Source organism: Oncorhynchus kisutch, linkage group LG11 (genome assembly GCF_002021735.2).
Source record: "Oncorhynchus kisutch isolate 150728-3 linkage group LG11, Okis_V2, whole genome shotgun sequence".
Taxonomy (NCBI): domain Eukaryota; kingdom Metazoa; phylum Chordata; class Actinopteri; order Salmoniformes; family Salmonidae; genus Oncorhynchus; species Oncorhynchus kisutch.
In genome coordinates, this window is record NC_034184.2 from 62,527,202 (window position 1) to 62,545,575 (window position 18,374).

At 45.0% G+C, this 18,374-nt stretch overlaps 1 protein-coding gene across 3 annotated transcripts in view; it reads left to right on the forward strand.

Moving 5' to 3' along the window:
• The window catches only part of LOC109899441 (transcriptional activator GLI3-like), a 141,199-nt gene that overhangs the window by 62,880 nt on the left and 59,945 nt on the right, over positions 1–18,374 (forward strand). For all 3 annotated transcript variants that reach the window (XM_031836079.1, XM_031836078.1, XM_031836080.1), the window contains exon 4: positions 12,576–12,681. In XM_031836079.1, coding sequence (XP_031691939.1) covers positions 12,576–12,681 — 106 coding nt within the window. The remainder of the gene's footprint in view (positions 1–12,575; positions 12,682–18,374) is intronic.

Sequence of the window (18,374 nt, forward strand, 5' to 3'; positions counted from 1 at the left end):
ATTGAGCTCACAGAAAAAACCCAACCGAAATGGAATTCAAATAATTGAACCAATGTTGGTCAATAAGTTATTTACAAAATATTGGTTAATCTCTCTACACTAATAGACAAAAAATGACATCTTGTCTTATCTTATTTCAAGTGTTTGCTGATATCCACATGGATATTACCATACACACACAATAACACATTCAAGTTGAAATCACAAGTCAAATTCATGACATTAAGGACACTCAAAGAGTTTTGTTGATTCATTTGCAGAGGTAGGCTGTGGGGTGACTTTATTTAATCATATACTGTATGGTGCTATATACTGTATACACCATGCATTAGCCATGCTTAAAATAAAGGTTTAGTGAATGGTCTGGCACACAATGTTCCTCTTTATTTATTCACTGGGGTTAAATACTTAAACATGGACCTTAAAAACAACACAGATCTGAAAATAGGATAATCTCGAACCACCATAAATCACATGGGAGTAAAACAGAAATATGCGTATAGCATGGGCCTGTTGAGTTAACCTGAGGTTTCAGTCATTTCCTTTCCACCGCCAGATGTATCATTGTTTGGACTGGCTGCTCGGGGGACCAGGCACTAAGCAGAGAGAGAGAGAGAGCGGGAGAGAGATGGGAGAGATGGAGATGGAAGTGAGAGAGAGAGAGGCAGAGAGAGAGAGAGAGAGAGAGAGACAGGAGTTTAGTGCAGTGTAAATCTCTACCCGGCTGGGAAGGGGGAGAAGGAGGAGGGTGGGGAAGGAAAGGGAGGAAAAGGGGGAGGAGGAGAAAGAGGAGGGCGAACCGACGCAATGCGCTTTGTCCTCCCCCCCCCCCCCCCTGCAGTTTAGGCCAATCTGTAGGAATTCACCAAATGCAGTAGATAGATTGGCTCTCTGCAGAGGACCCCACAAAATAGCCTCAACTTCTACTCTGCTGCTCTGTGCTGGCATGGAGGGAGAAAAGGAGGGAGGGAAGGAAGGTATGTCAGGGGAGCTGGTGTAGGGGTACAGTTCGCGGAGAGTGGTACGTGTGTAGCTCCATTCTGAGACAAAGCGAGGGCTCTCACTGGGAGCGCAATTTGTTAAGATTGACTCCACTTGGTAAATGTCTTGCCGATGCAGGACTTCCATTATGCTATTTGGGGTGGGGTAAGAGGAGTACGGGGGTAGGGGGTAAGAGGAGTACGGGGGTAGGCGGTATGGGGTAAGAGGAGTACGGGGGTAGGGGGTAAGAGGAGTATGGGGGTAGGGGGTAAAGGAGTATGGGGGTAAGGGGAATAAGGGAGGGTAAATTGCTTTGACCAAACATATTCACTGCCTAATCTCAACCCTCATCTCTATCCTGCTTCCTGATTGGTTTAAAAAACATCTACAGTATATGCCCCAGTATGTAAGGAACTGTCAGCAATACATAGGCACAACACCAAAACACCCTGCACAGAGTGACTTATGCAGTGTAAACTAGAACGTTCTTTGCTTCTTTGAGACAGCGAGAGAAAAAGGAGGTAACGAGAGCGGAAGAAGAGAAGTGTATTGATTTACTGGGAAAGGAGAAAGTGCAATCTGCCAACCCTTCTCTCGATGATGAATGGCAGAGAGATTGGCAAGCCAACACTTTAAACACACTTCTTTTATTTAACCTCTACCCTCTTGCCTTGTCTTCTCTCTCACAGTTAGTCTTTGCTGAGTAAAGGATCTGTTTTCTCCCCAGTCAAACACACACGCACACCCACGAAAACACACCCACACGCACACTAGCTGTTTTGCTGAGTCTAGGCCGCTCACACACCTAGTACAGTACTGCAGAGAGCCTCAGCACAGCGAGAGCATTAGGCTAATTTATACAGCGGTAATTAGCCCATTAGACGTGCAACAATCTGGGACAGTAATTCAGCAAAACGCTCCAAAAGTCAACAGGAACTCCCACTGAGCTGAGCCGAACAGTCCCCGGGAATGTGTTATTTACATGTTGAAAACAGCTTGAGGTCTCAGTGGAAGCAAACACAAGCAAACAACTAGAGCAGTGGTGCAGGGGGGCGAGGGATTGATCTGGAGGCGATGGGGACGTTCCGCAGCCCTCCATCCCAAATAACAACCTCCGACATCACACACACTCCTCGCCATGTTGACACAGTCCGCATGGGGTTCCCTTCATGTGAACAGTTGTAGCCGAACAGAGACACAGGTGTGCTGGTGTGATCCTCGATCACGTGGAGGTGTTTTGCGAGGGAAGGGTCGGCGTCGCACAGTTTGTGGAGTTGAGAGAAGGTTAGGGGATCGTAGGGGCCGCAGGTTTTGTGAACCCGAACGTCGCGTAGGCGTACAAGCGCTCACTCATTCACGTCCACATGCCGTGACTCGTAGTCGGTCCTACGCGCACGCGCCCTCAACGAGCATCTCTCACGCGCTCAACTCAGCCAGCGCTCTCCCACTCGCTCGTCAGTCATCATCTGGCTTCGGGCAGCGGTGAAGGCAGCGTGCCTGAGTGTTGAGATCATGAGCGAGGAGAGAAGTGGCGTAATGAAACCTGGCAGTGCTGCAGGCCCCAGCGCCGCTGTCATATGTTCCACATTACCCATTCACAAACCTGTGGAGCAGAGCAGGCCCGGCAGCAGCCCCTTTTCTCACTCCGCTTCAGTCGGTTATGACAATCTGTCAGTGCGTCTTTGTGCTTTTGCACCAGAGCATGGAGGAGCGGAGGAGACTCGGTGGGTTCTGGATGACTGTTCTTCCTCAGTGTCAGGCTGCGGATGACACAGTGTGCGCACGTCCCAATGGGCTCCCTTTTCCCTATTTAGTGCCCTGGTCAAAAGTAGTGCACTGTGTCGGGAATAGGGAGCCGTTTTGGGGGGGGCGCGACTCAGGGGCGCCATTCGGGACGCAGGCACAGCGCTGGAGGAGAGCCGGGAGCAGTCAGTACGGGACAGGAGGAATCTCCCCTTATGACTAGTCGTCAACCTTCTGAAGAGGTAACACGGGGGACAGTATGGTCGGCGAGAGTATGGTTGACTCTTCAGATTATTTTCAAGCGCCGGCAACACACAAACTATAGCCATACTCTAGACCTTACTAGACCTTACATTGAGGGAATACATGAGCTAATAAGAAACCACTAGAATGATCTGCTTTAGGCTTTATTCTCTCAATCCCCCTCCTCTTTAAAAACCCTTTTATGTGTCCAATAAAAGACAAAGTAATTATCATCCTCTTCTTAACGAAGGGGAAGCAGTAGGCTTTTGGTCCTCGGTAACAGTGTGTTGGTGTTAGAATTACAACTAATGAGTCTGGTCAAAGTCGCCAACTAATTGTCCTTTCATTACACACCCATTTGTAATCACGTCTTAATGAGTTCCGTCCCTAAAAGAAATATGAAACGAAACATTAATACTCTGCTCTTATGCAAAGTTATTCAGGGTCATTAAAATACTTCAAAAGAATGTGAGACTTATTTGGTACTGGTTAGTGATGAATTGCTGTTGAGTTGCGGTTTTGGAAATGTACTCAAATTGATACATTTTGATAATTTGCTTTCCCCCAAAGCAAAAGTTGCCAGACTGTGCCCATTATTTCTGAGGATTTCAGCCTGTTAGGGACGTACTGTATTTGGTTGGTATAGTACAGGATGCGTCTCAAATTGCACACTTGTCCCTATATGGTGCACTACTTTTGACCACCCTATGTGCCCCGGGAAAAAACTAGTGCACTAAATAGGGAATAAGGTACCATTTTGGATGCAGACTTCTGCTTTACCCTATAATGGTTTACTTAATCATACTCACATTGCCATGGGCGGTTATAGGACCTCTGTGCAGTTGGGGCAAATGCATACACATTACACTCTCTCCTATGGAATGCTAGTCCATACAGTGGTGTTGTGGCAGCAGCGGTGGGGACGCTCAAAGCTGTGACACGCGCATTAACTCTCCCAGCTGTGTCTGTATTCTAAAGAGGCCCCGGAATACATGCCGTGAATATCCAGAAGAGCAAGGGCAATTTACTCCCAGAGTCAACAAAGTAGTCCCCACAGGAGACAGTGGTGATGGATTGTGGGATGGAGCGCTCTCTCTCTCTCTCTTCTCTCTCTCTCTCTCTCTCTCTCTCTCTCTCTCTCTCTCTCCCGGGCTCTATCTCCCTCCCTCCTCCCTCCCTCCCTCCCTCCCTCCCTCCCTCCCTCCCTCCTCCCTCCCTCCCTCCCTCCCTCCCTCCTCCCTCCCTCCCTCCCTCCCTCCCTCTCTTCTCTCTCCCTCTCTCTCTCTCTCTCTCTCTCTCTCTCTCTCTCTCTCTCTCTCTCTCTCTCTCCCGGCTCTATCTCTCTCTCTCCCCTCTCCTCTCTCTCTCTCTCTCTCCTCTCTCTCCTCTCCTCTCTCTCTCTCTCTCTCCTCTCTCTCCCGCGCTCTTATCTCTCTCTCCCTCCCTCTCTCTCCTCTCTCCCGGGCTCTATCCTCTCCTCTCTCTCTCTCTCTCCTCTCTCTCTCTCTCTCTCTCCTTCTCTCTCTCTCTCTCTCTCTCCCGGGCTCTATCTCTCTCTCTCTCCTCCCTCTCTCTCTCTCTCTCTCTCTCTCTCTCTCTCTCTCCTCTCTCTCTCTCTCTCTCTCTCTCTCTCTCTCTCTTCTCTCTCTCTCTCTCTCCCAGGCTCTATCTCTCTCTCCCTCCCTCTCTCTCTCTCTCTCTCTCTCTCCCGGGGCTCTACCTCTCTCTCTCTCCCTCCCCCCTCTCTCTTCTCTCTCTCTCTCTCTCTCTCTCTCTCTCTCCTGGGCTCCCTCCCTCCCCTCCCCTCCCTCCCTCCCTCCCTCCCTCCCTCCCTCCCTCCCTCCCTCCCTCCCTCTCTCTCTCTCTCTTTCCTCCCTCCCTCCCTCCCTCCCTCCCTCCCTCCTCCCTCCCTCCCTCCCTCCCTCCCTCCCTCCCTCCCTCCCTCTCTCTCTCTCTTTCCCTCCCTCCCTCCCTCCCTCCCTCTCTCTCTATCTATCTTTTCCCTTGTTCTCGGCACTGCATACATTCCCTCAAGTGGCACACAAGGCTGTTAGCCTGCCTAATGGAGGTAGTGTGGCATGGGGTAAAAGAGGTGGCAGAGCTTATTTAGATAGAGGCCCTGCTAAAGTAAACTTCAGACAGGGATTCAAATAAACCAGCTCCCCTAATCGACTGCTGACTGCTGAGGCGAAGGAGGACTGTGGGCTGACACCAGAAGGGAGGGCGAGAGGAGAGGAGACCGATGAAGGGGGGGAGGAAAGAGGAGAAGAAGCAGGGGGGGGGGGCAGGGGTGTGTTGAGTGAGCCGCTCCAGAGGGATAAACAGAGGGGGGATCTGGGTAATCTAGAGTAGAGCGGCGGATGTAGTGAAGGAGGAGGTGAGGGAGGAGGTGAGGGAGGATGGGGGAGGTGAGAAGGGAGGTGGTGTAAGAGGAGCTGTAGCACGAATGTCTGGAGGAGAGGTCAACGAAGGAGAGGTTCTGCAGTCTGAAATCTCTATAGACCCTCCATAGACCTCTCTCCTGCCTCACGGGTTGAAGTTACAGCCCAGGGTTTGACATGAGCGGTCAAGGATATGGTAGAGACCCTAGCAAACCTATGCTGCTTAGTGCATCGGAGCTAAGAGTTGTTAGGTAAACACAAGTGATAGCAGATTCCACCCTTTTGCCTCCTCTCGTTCAGAGAAGACCATGCCAAACATGAGTCATCAGAAGGAAGCTATCAAAGAGACAGATACTCTGAGGTCAAACACAGTGCCAGAGTGCTGCTACAGTAGGTATTTAGCTAGCACGTCTCTTTGCTTTCTTGTCTTTCTCACAAAAACAAGTTCATTTCAAAGGATTTTTCACATTTGCGTAATACAATGGAACGTTTTTTTTGTGTGGCTATTACAGACTTGTTCCATAGCATGTGTTTTGAGCCTCGTGATCAAAGTATCCGTTTCCTTGTTAAGACATGTTAAGACCACTATACACTCTATTTTGCTTTACAATGCAAGCCATGATTTGTTATTATAACTGGTGTGCAATCATAGAAAACATTCCTAATCTATTCACCGGGATGCATCTGATTTATGGCTGTCTGCTTACATGAAACGTAATGCGACTCAACGCACTTCTCTTTTAAGACATGCAAGCCCTGCAATTCCACTAAACAAAGCCTGTCTGAGTTGTGCCCTGTTGCTTGATCAGGGGCAGGGCAGGTGGCCAAGCTGTAAGTCATGTATTAATAAGGAGTGTTGAGGTAGTGTGTGTTGAGGTAGTGTTTAAGTAGTGATTGTTAAGGGTAGAGGGTGTCAAAGCAGTGATTTTTGAGGTAGAACAGCAAGTCGGACGGGGCCAGGGGGGGGGATAAACCTCTTGGTGTTGTTGCCCAGCAGTGGGCCCTGTGTTTGGCATTGACCAGGGGGCACAACTAGATCCAGCTGTTGGGCACCACTCCCTTGGCTGCCTGGCTGCCTGCCCATCCCCCTGCTGGCACACGGGCGCCAGATGTTTACACACTAAAAACACATCCTATCACGAAGCCCCCTCCTCCCCTCGCTGTTTGACTGTGTTCTGCCAGTTCAGGCGCCTGGTCACAGATAAAGACTCACTGTCTACAGGTCTGCAGACAGGCTTTTCTATTGTGATGTGACTCGTGTGTATGTTTGTGTGTCTGTGTGTGTGTGTGTGTGTGTGTGTGTATGTTTCAAATCAAATCAAATTTTATTTGTCACATACACATGGTTAGCAGATGTTAATGCGAGTGTAGCGAAATGCTTGTGCTTCTAGTTCCGACAATGCAGTAATAACGAACAAGTAATCTAACTAACAATTCCAAAAAAACGACTGTCTTATACACAGTGTAAGGGGATAAAGAATATGTACATAAGGATATATGAATGAGTGATGGTACAGAGCAGCATAGGCAAGATACAGTAGATGAAATCGAGTACAGTATAACATATGAGATGAGTATGTAAACAAAGTGGCATAGTTAAAGTGGCTAGTGATACATGTATTACATAAGGATGCAGTCGATGATATAGAGTACAGTATATACGTATGCATATGAGATGAATAATGTAGGGTAAGTAACATTATATAAGGTAGCATTGTTTAAAGTGGCTAGTGATATATTTACATCATTTCCAATCAATTCCCATTATTAAAGTGGCTGGAGTTGAGTCAGTGTTTTTGTGTGTGTGTGTGTGTGTGTGTGTGTGTGTGTGTGTGTGTGTGTGTGTGTGTGTGTGTGTGTGTGTGTGTGTGTGTGTGTGTGTGTGTGTGTGTGTGTGTGTGTGTGTGTGTGTGTGTGTTTCTGTGTTTATGTACACTACCATTCAAAAGTTTGGGGTCACTTAGAAATGTCCTAATTGCGAAAGGGTTTTCTAATGATCAATTAGCCCCTTATAATGATCAACTTGGATAAGCTAACACAACATTGGATCACAGGAGTGATGGTTGCTGATAATTTGCCTATGTATATATTCCATTAAAAACCAGCCATTTCCAGCTACTATAGTCATTTACAACATTAACAATGTCTACACTGTATTTCTGATCAATTTGATGTTATTTTATTGTACAAAATAAATGTGCTTTTCTTTCAAAAACCAGGACATTTCTAAGTGACCCCAAACTTTTGAATGGTAGTGTATGTGCGTGTGTGATTTAATCTCTTCCACTTTTAAAAGGGTAGGGTTTCAAGTAGCCCCTCGGGTAGTATGGGCAAGATGCACTCACATAGACATAGCCCATGTTTGAACTTGTCTTACAATGGATATACAGTATGATGTGTTCAAAACACAACATTCCAGCGCTAGCTCCGGGGATTATATACCATAGGATAGAGCAGGGATCATCAACTAGATTCATCGGAGGGCCGATATTTTCTTGAGCGGATGGTCAGGGGGTTGGAAACATAATTACGAATCATTTGTCGACTGCAAATTGGCTGCAAGAAGTACAAACAGATATAATATTTGACTAAAACATAATCATTTCAAACCTTGCTTACATTTGTATACAATCACATACACAGTATCTCTTTATTAAGTGTGGGAATACTTTGGAACAGATTTCCAAAATTAAAATCACTTGGAGATAATTTTCTGGTGTGTTTACAGTCTTTTATATCCCCCCAAAAATATACACTGCCGGTCAAATGCTTTAAACACCTACTCATTCAAGGGTTTTTCTTTATTTTTACTATTTTCTACATTGTAGAATAATAGTGAAGACATCAAAATAGCACATGTGGAATCATGTAGTAACCAAAAAAGTGTTAAACAAATCAAAATACATTTTATATTTGAGATTCTTCAAATAGCCACACTTCGCCTTGATGACAGATTTGCACACTCTTAGCATTCTCTCAACCAGCTTCACCTGGAATGCTTTTCCAACAGTCTTGAAGGAGTTTGCACATATGTGACTCAACGCCTGGATTCGGTCTTACGTAGCAACATTTTAAATGGTGTTTTTTACATTGGACAAAAGTAGAGACTCAGAGCTACAAAATTGTATATCAACAATGGGAAAGTAATTCTGCTTTGAAAGTTGATCAACTCACTTTTGAGAAAATTGCCTTTTAATGTTTTGGTATCTAGTGAAGAGCTCTTTTTTGTCTACACTCCTTCAGCATCGGAGCCCACACTTGACGATGATTTGTTTACCTCTGAATAACATGAAAACAGCCTAATCTATCTCTGCTGGCAACAATTGCATTACTCTTTTTTGCAGACGTTTACTGACACCAGGCCATATTCAATGGGAGTTGTACACACATCACGTATCGTTAGCTAACGAGCCAGCCAGCTAACGTTATCTAGTTACAACAATGAATAGTGCCAACAATGCCACAGTGCTGGGAGCTAACCAACCAGGTTCAAAAGCTAGCTAACATTAGGCTCTAACTAGAAAAGCAAGCGGCTCTGGGAAACAAATTATAACATCAGCTAGGGAGCCAGCCAACGAATGTTAGCTAGATAGCTAATAGTACACTTTAGCTTGAAATGAAACCACTTTCTGTCAAAATAGAAACATGTAATATCTGAAAATGTTGCTAGCTATCTTACCTGTATACATCATCATGCATGATGGACACGTCGACCTGTCAGGAATGCGTACCATGGTTGCCCTTAGTTTGAAGATGTAATCCGGTGACAGGTGTTTTCTCCATCTCTTTAGCAATCATACTCCAATTCCACTGATTTTAAAACTTGATCCTCCGGAAAGTGGAGAGCAACACTTATGCAGCTCCACTACCCAACACATAAAAAAGCTTTGTTCGACAGGATTACTAACACAGACTGATGAGCTCAAATAGACAGAAGCCTTCTATATGGCAGACCAATCCGAACTCCTCTCTCAGCATGTCCAACACACTAATTATTTCAGCCAATCATGGCTAGTTAAAAAAAAAGTTTTACATTCAAAGGGCTCTCCTGTGAACTCGTGACTTGTGACATACGCCTAGTTTCCCGAATCGGGTCACATATGCTGAGCACTTGTTGGCTGCTTTTCCTTCGCTCTGTGGTCCGACTCATCCCAAACCATCTCAATTTGGTTGAGGTCAGTGGATTGTGGAAGCCAGGTCATCTGATGCAGCACTCCATCACTCTCCTTCTTGGTAAAATAGCCCTTACACAGCCTGAAGGTGTGTTGGGTCATTGTCCTGTTGAAAAACAAATGATAGTCCCACTAAGCTCAAACCAGATGAGCAGGCGTAATGCTGCAAAATGCTGTGGTGGCCATGCTGGTTAAGTGTGCCTTGAATTCTAAATAAATCACAGTGTCACCAGCAAAGCACCCCCACACCATAACACCTCCTCCTCCATGCCTTACGGTGGGAAATACACATGCGGAGATCATCCGTGCACCCACACAGCGTCTCACAAAGACATGGCGGTTGGAACCAATAATCTCCCATTTGGACTCCAAACCAAAGGACAAATTTCCACCGGTCTAATGTCCATTGCTCGTGTTTCTTGGCCCAAGCAAGTCTCTTCTTCTTATTGGTGTCCTTTAGTAGGGATTTCTTTGCAGCAATTTGACCACGAAGGCCTAATTCACGCAGTCTCCTCTGAACAGTTGATGTTGAGTTGTGTCTGTTACTTGAACTCTGTGAAGCATTTATTTGTGCTGCAATTTCTGAGGCTGGTAACTTCAACTTCTTGACGCTACCCATCCCGTTAGCGGGATTATTTTCATCAGCAACCGCTGAATAGCATAGCGCCACAGTCAAATTATATTACAAAAAAATATTCATATTCATGAAATCACAAGTGCAATATTGCAAAACACAGCTTAGCCTTTTGTTAATCCACCAGTCGTCTCAGATTTTGAAATTATGCATTACAGCGAAAGCAATCCAAGCATTTGTGTAAGTTTATCGATAGCAAAGAAAAACATTATGTACACTAAGTAGCTAGGTCACGAAAATCAGGAAAGCAATCAAATTAATCGTTTACCTTTGATGATCTTCGGATGTTTTCACTCACGAGACTCCCAGTTACACAACAAATGTTCCTTTTGTTCCATAAAGATTATTTTTATACCCAAAATACATCTGTTTGTTTGTCGCGTTATGTTCAGAAATCCACAGGAAAGAGCGGTCACGACAACGCAGATGTATATTCCAAATAATATCCATAATGTCCACAGAAACATGTAAAATGTTTTTTATAATCAATCCTCAGGTTGTTTTAAAAATATCTATTCGATAATATATCAACCGGGTGTGTAGGTTTTTCAATAACACCGGGAGAAACAATGGCTGCTTTACTCTGTAACGCAAAACTCACTCTGAGAGCCCCCACCTATCCACTTACGCAATGTGATCTGTCACGCTCATTTTTCAAAATAAAAGCCTGAAACTATGTCTAAAGACTGTTGACACCCTAGGGAAGCCATAGAAAAAGGAATCTGGTTGATATCCCTTTAAATGGAGGATAGGGATGCATAGGAACAGAGAGGTTTCAGAGAGGTTTCAAAATAATAAAAATAATAAAAATAATAAAAATAAAATAATACTTCCTGATTGGATTTTCCTCAGGTTTTCGCCTGCAATATCAGTTCTGTCATACTCACAGACAATATTTTTACAGTTTTGGAAACGTTAGAGTGTTTTCTATCCTAATCTGACAATTATATGCATATTCTAGTTTCTGGGGCTGAGAAATAGGCAGTTTCAAATGGGTACGTTTTGTAGTCAAAAATGAATGAATTCTGCCCCCTACACGCAAAAGGTTAATGAACGTATCCTCTGCAGCAGAGGTAACTCTGGGTCTTCCATTCCTGTGGCGGTCCTCATGAGAGCTAGTTTCATCGAAGTGCTTGATGGTTTTTGTGACTGCACTTGAAGAAACTTTCAAAGTTCTTGAAATGTTCCATATTGACTGACCTTCATGTCTTAAAGTAATGATGGACTGTCGTTTCTCTTTGCTTATTTGAGCAATTCTTGTCATAATATGGACTTGGTCTTGTACCATATATACCCCCCCTACGTTGTCACAACACAATTGATTGGCTCAAACGCATTAAGAAAGAAAGAAATTCCACAAATTAACTTTGAGGAAGGCACAGCTGTTAATCGAAATGCATTCCAGGTGACTCCGTCATGAAGCTGGATGAGAGAATGCCAAGACTGTGCAAAGCTGTCAACAAAGAATCTCAAATATTAAATATATTTCGATTTGTTTAACACTTTTCTGGTTACTACATGATTCCATATGTGTTATTTAATAATTGTGATGTCTTCATTATCATTCTTCAATGTCGAAAATAGTACAAATAAAGAAAAACACTTGAATGAGTAGGTGTTCTAAAACTTTTGACCAGTAGTGCATTGGTTAATTTATTTTTTGTTCTGAAAACTTGTGTGGCCAAATAAAATCACCTGTGGGGGGGGGCGTCATTTGGGGAACCCTGGGATAGAGGGTGCAATTGAGGTGAAGATACTTGAACTTCTGTAGTTGTGTGTTTCCAGCCCTGGCAAAAATTCAGCAGCTTCTCTCTCGTGGTAAAAATAGCCAAGTGCTTGGGAGCTGATATTATGCAAATGTTTTAATGTTTTATATGAGGAATTAGACAGCCTCCCACTTCTTTCAGACAGTTGTAACGAATCATTTCCCTGCTTCCAAACACATCCTCAATTTTTCTCCCAATTCCCTCAGTGGTTGTTCCTCAGTGTTAGTCTTTGTGTAAAAAGTGTATTTATGCCTGATCAGCCTTACAGCATGAAAAATAAAAATGGCGCCGTCCCCTTGCAGTTAATTTGTGTCTCTGTTTATTTTGAGTTATATCCCTGAGTTGTTTTAGGTGGACTTCCTAGTGAACATTCCAAGGCAGTGAGGCTTTTTAGTTCAGTTGTTTTTAATGAGGTCTCATTTGGGCAGGGCCTCCTGAAAGATAGCCATCAACCACTGCTTTTCATTACTCTGCACTTAGACCGGCTGAAGAAGCACATTACTTAGGAATGCCCATAAAAACACATTGAGTCAATACAACCACGATTCAATGGTTGGTAAAGAGATATGTGCTTTAAAGCTGATGGTCTGTTTAACGCTCTTTTTTCTCTATTTGTCCCCTTGTCTTTCTCTCTCTCTCTCTTACCCCTATGCAGCCCCGCCACAGTTCTTTCCTGCCTTCCATCCGCCGGTGCCCATCGATGACAGACACGCCCAGGGACGCTACATCTACGAGCCGTCCCCTGTTCCCCCGCTGCACGTGTGAGTGTCACAGACTGTACACACGCACACACGCACACACGCGCACACGCACGCACGCACACACACACACACACACAGCCCCTCTTACGTGCACCGCACACACACCGAGACACTTCTTCTCAACAGAAAATAATGCATAGTTTGTCAGGCCTACTGAGAAGTCTTTTGGATATTAGTATCATATCATTGGTGTCAGTATCAACTCAAAGTAGTGGTAATGACAATATAAATATGTTTCTCCTGTTTTTCTCTGGGAGTGTTGCATCCTCCTCAGAGATGCTCTGTGCTCCCCAGATCAAAGGCCACGGGCCCTGTCTGGCAGCAACATGATCCACATGTCAGAGACAGGCAAATGAACACGTGTCAGAAACATGGAGACGAGAGCCCGGGGCGTGTGATTCTCATAAGCACAGTGATCAAGCCTTGTCAAGACGAGACGATGCAACTCTCAACCTGACATGCACACCTTCACTGATACACGAGTAACTCTACTGACATGCACACCTTCACTGACACACAAATAACTGTACTGACATACACACCTTCACACACACATTTTCTGACATGCACTGTACCATGTATACACCCCCCCCCCCCCCCCCCCCCTCCCCCCCGCCACACATACATGATCACACATAAGTAAGTGCATTAAGCAGAGGAACATGTATGGGTTGAGTCTCCCATTCCCATATTTCTCCTAAGGCTTCACTGACGTGGTTGGCCAGGTCAGCAGCTACACATCAATGTCCTCTGTACTAGGGGATTCCCTCAGTTTCTGTGCGCGCACACACACACACACACACACACACACTAGCCTCTCTCTTTCTCACTCTCATTCAGTCTCCCTCCTTCTCCCCTCTCTTTCTCTGTCTCTCCTTCTACCGCTTTCTCCCTCTGTTCTGTCTGAACAGTGAGGACTAGCAGTGGATGTTCTGTTGCCCTTGCGGTGCTAGTTTCTAACCCGGAGACAGGAAGGAAGCGATCAGTGCGCGACGGGGACAAATTGGATGGGGCAGCATTATGTTTTATATTCTTCATCATTATCAACTCCCCCACTCCACCCTCACCCTCCCTCGTGCTCGGGAGTCATATCTCTCCCTTGCCGATGTGCCACTAAGCGTAATGAATTTTTTATGCCTCCCCCCCATTCAACCCCTCTCCCTCTCTCCCTGAGGTAAGGAGAGAGGGAGAGGTGAGGAAATAAAAAAGAGTGGATGATTGATGCCCTGTGTCACCGCAAACAAAATACCAAATATAATTTAGCATTTAGCTTATGTGGAGATAATGGGGAGAACACGCGCTGCCAACACGGCTCAAACAAACAGTCCTGCTTGTTATCAGTCAAAGGCGCTTTGGAGAGACCTGGAGCACAGGTTAGGGGGAAGTGGGAGACATGGAACCCACTGAATTAAATTAGGGGGGGGGGGGGGGGGGGGGAGTTGCGCTGCACCGAACAAACGTGTTCAGTCACTCGCTCTCTGTCCAGACAGGAGTTATCTGGCTGGCGCGCTTCGTTTGCTCAACCAGTCAGTGGAGGCGTGGTCGCCGCTGTACTTACCGCCTGTTCATCCACTTGTATTGCTGCTTAACACGACACGCAGCGCTGAAAGGCCCCATTTTTCATGATTACAAGTCGGTTGTTTAGTGGACGGTCTTATTCAAATTGACTTGGGTACTAGTACACACATTACCGAGTTACACATGTCCCTTTCAAATTGGAACCTACGGTCCTCCGCTCACAATGTCATTACTTTTGCTGCTTTTTAGAGTAGGCAACAGTGTTACACGCTATTGAAGTTAAGTTTACGGTCTGTATAGTCCATCTACAGATGGCAGAGTTATGTAGGCCACTGTAGTTTTGCTTCAGATTTTGACTGTAACAGTACTCAGTATTGTTTTGGAACCATACATCTGGCGATTCGGTCTAATGCACAGTGTTTTTAAGAATTTCTTATAAAGGAGCATTTTGATCCAGTCACCCCCAACAATGCAGTCAGTGGTCTTGCACACAGAGAGAACAAGCACAGTCCTTCAGGGACCAGGGGGACAGGTGGGGGTATTTCAGAGAGAAATATTGAATTGTTTTAAGACAAGCTCTCCTTAGTGAGCAGAATGAATCGTTATTAGCCCTCTTAAAGATATGGCTAAGTACACAGTAGAGTATTATTGCCATTACTTCCCCATGCAGGGCTCTCATTATAGCTGGTAATTACAGTGGGCCTGGCCCTGCGGCGGTACAATCAATCCAACCTCGCTAACGCTAGCTGCCGCGCTAACGCTAACAGCGCTAACGCTAGGACTGTGTCCGGTAGAAAAACAAGCTGCCACCGCCGGCTCATTTTCCCATGATATGTTCTGCCGTCTAACCGACGTCGCAAATGAACAGAATCCTATCCTATTATTGTGATGGGTATAATTGAAACATGTTTATTTATGGCCTGGTGCCGCAGACGAGGGAGGAACGAAGGAGCGTTAGGCTACGCTAACAGCACTGGGCGATATGAGGCCGACAGAATTAAATTAAAAGCTCATAAAATGAAATATGCTCTGTATTAGCTGCTTGACACTTAATTTGCCTTCAAATGAGCGGAGGAAATCACAAATTAACTGTCCTTTGTCCCTCCCCCCTCTCTCTCTCCTGCTGCACATCGCCTCTATTAGGAAAGGGAGAGTACAATTACTGGCAGGAGCTAGGAGAATTGTTTACTTTATAAATTCTTGCAGGGAAGGCACCCGCCATTCAATATTAAAGATGGAGGGTCAGGGGTTGCCATCGTCGTGTGGGTGCAGGGCATTGCATGTCTAAAATGGGAAACTGTGGAGTCTTAGAGACCAGCAGAGCTCTGACCAACCACTTTTTATAACTATTGAATCATTGAGTCAGTGCAGCTGATCTAGGATCAGCAGGCCTTTCCTACACTACTGTCAGATCAATATGTGTGTCCCTTAGTGTCTCTGGCCTGGGAACAGCTGACATCCAGTCCCATTGACGGATAGCCACCCCTCCACCACTCTTCCTCTAGAGAAGATGCTTCCTCACTTCCTGCTTAAATAAACACACAGACCAGTGAAGAGCAAGCTCTCCATGGGAGCTCTCGTCCCCACCACCGCTCCCATTGTGTCAGCCCGGCTTAATGGGGGGCTGCATGGGGGGGCTGCATGGGGGAGGCCGGGGCCAATGAGAAGAGACCGCTCCTTTCATATGGGGCATTATTGGACCGAAGACGGCCAAACACAAAACAAAAGGCCCTCTCTTGTGACTCAGCGCCTGGTCTTGGTCACCCGGAGACGGGTCGGGAACAAACAGAGGTATTCGACTACAAGTCAATTATCTGCATGAGAGTTTACTTAGGAGTTAGAGGCCCTTGTGCTTGAATGTGGCCACTAAAACAACAAGATGCTCTTAGGGAATAAGTAATTGACTCATGGCTGTTTGCGTAGCCACGGTCGTTGCGATATAGTGATTTGCTTAGGAATTAGCTCAAATGATCTACTCCCGAGTACACAATGGAGTGTGTAAACTAAGGTATCTCCACAGACTCGCATTCACTCGGATAATGTTTGAATATTGTCATGTTAATGTTAGTTCTGCCATTGTCTCAGATAACATACTGTATGAATACTGGTTATTTTCTTGGACATGGCCAACGAGACATTATGAATCTGGTGCAAAATATATTAGATATGTGCCCTTTCAACTGTGGGTCCCTCAGACACTACAGTCCAATATGGCAGTTAGTTGTGACATGATTTGTAACTTTTCCCCATTTCTTAGTATTTTCTCCTGAGGATTCTCTCTGGCATTGGTTGTCTTATAGTAATGATGTCAGAAAGTCACAATATAGAAATCATACTGATTTGGCACAATGTTCTGTGTTTAGTATTTCGTATTTGATTGGGATCCCCAATTAGCAGCTGCCAAGGGAGGGGCTAACCTTCCGGTGGTTCAAACAGGAAACAAAACAAATAACATGCGTAATAGACATAATATACTGTACCTAACACAACATAATACTACAAAACACTACATAATCTACTGTCTCTGCCTCACACCTCAGAAAAAGGAGATGGCTCCTGCCCGTTGAGCCATTCCGGCTCGCACAAGCCAAGGCTCGTGCAAGGCCACCCACTTACATGATACAATACATAATACAGTGCAAATTACAATACAAAATATATCAAAATGGCTGTGTCTCGTAAGGTGTTCTTTGATCTGGGTTTTGAATCTGGTTTTATTGCTAGCTTGAGTTACCTGGGGTGGCAGAGAGTTTCATGTAGTCATGGCTCTTGGGACTGTGAAGATTACATGTCTTGTGTTGTACCGCTGAGTGTCTGAACTGTGTGCCAGCTGCTTTTCAACTTTGAGCCAGGAGAGATTGACATGCAAGTCACCCCCCCCGTGTAAATCTAAGTGCAATACGTGCTGCTCTATTCTGGACCAACTGCAATTTACCGATGTCTCTCTTTGCTGCACATTAACACACAACTGGGTAGTAGCCCAGAAAAACTAAACTAGGGCCTGTAGGACCTACAGTATCTGGTTGACTGAGATGTCAAGAAAGAACGCCTTATCATGGACAGACCTCTTCCCATTTTTAGCAACCATTGAGTCTATATGTTTTGACCATGATAGCTTGCTATCTAGGGTTACACCCAGCAGTCCAGTCTCTTCAACTTGCTCAATCGCTACATTATTCAATAGTAGCTCTAAATGAGGTTTAGCATTGAGCGAGTGATTTGACCCCCCAAAAATGCTTATTGTTAGTTACCCATTCTAAAACTGACTGGAGCTCTATGTTAAGGGTGTCAGTTATTTATTTTACTGTTGTAGCGGATGTGTATACTGTTGAGTCGTCACTGAACATTGACACAGGCTTTATTCAAGGTCAGTGGAAGGTAATTAATAAAATGCAGAAAATAATAATGGCCCTAGCCGCCTGCCCTGCGGTACACCACACTCAACCAAATTTGCATTAGAGGTTTTCAATTAAAGAAACCCCTCTGTGTTCTATTTGATAGGCAATGATAAGGCAGAGAATGCAAATCCATAACACCTACGTTTTTAAAGCAATAGTGGCCTGGGACTTTAATGCAGGGAAACTTAAATTTGTTTTACATCATTTCTACCAGCATGTTGAATGTGCATCCAGAGGGGGAAAAAAACTCAAGACCACCTAGGTCTAGGTCCAAAATCATCTCAACAGTTTCTACCCCCAAGCCATAAGACTCATGAACATCTAATCAAATGGCTACCCAGACTATTTGCATTGCCCCCCCCCCCCTTTTACGCTGGCGCTATTCTCTGTTTATTATCTATGCATAGTCACTTTAACTCTACCTACATGTACATATTCCCTCAATTACGTCGACTAACCGGTTCCCCCATACATTGACTCTGTACCGGTACCCCCTGTATATATCCTCACTATTGTTATTTTACTGGTGCTCTTGAATTACTTGTTACTTTTCTTTCTTATTTTGTGCTAAGCTATTTTTTACTTAACACATATTTTTCTAAAAACTGCATTGTTGGTTAAGGGATTGTAAGTAAGCATTTCACTGTAAGTTCGACACCTGTGGTATTCAGCGCATGTGAGAAACTAGATTTGATTTGCTCAATGATATCAAAAGCTGCACTGAAATTGAACAGAAACAGCTCCAACAATATTCTTACTATCAGTTTTTTTCAGCCA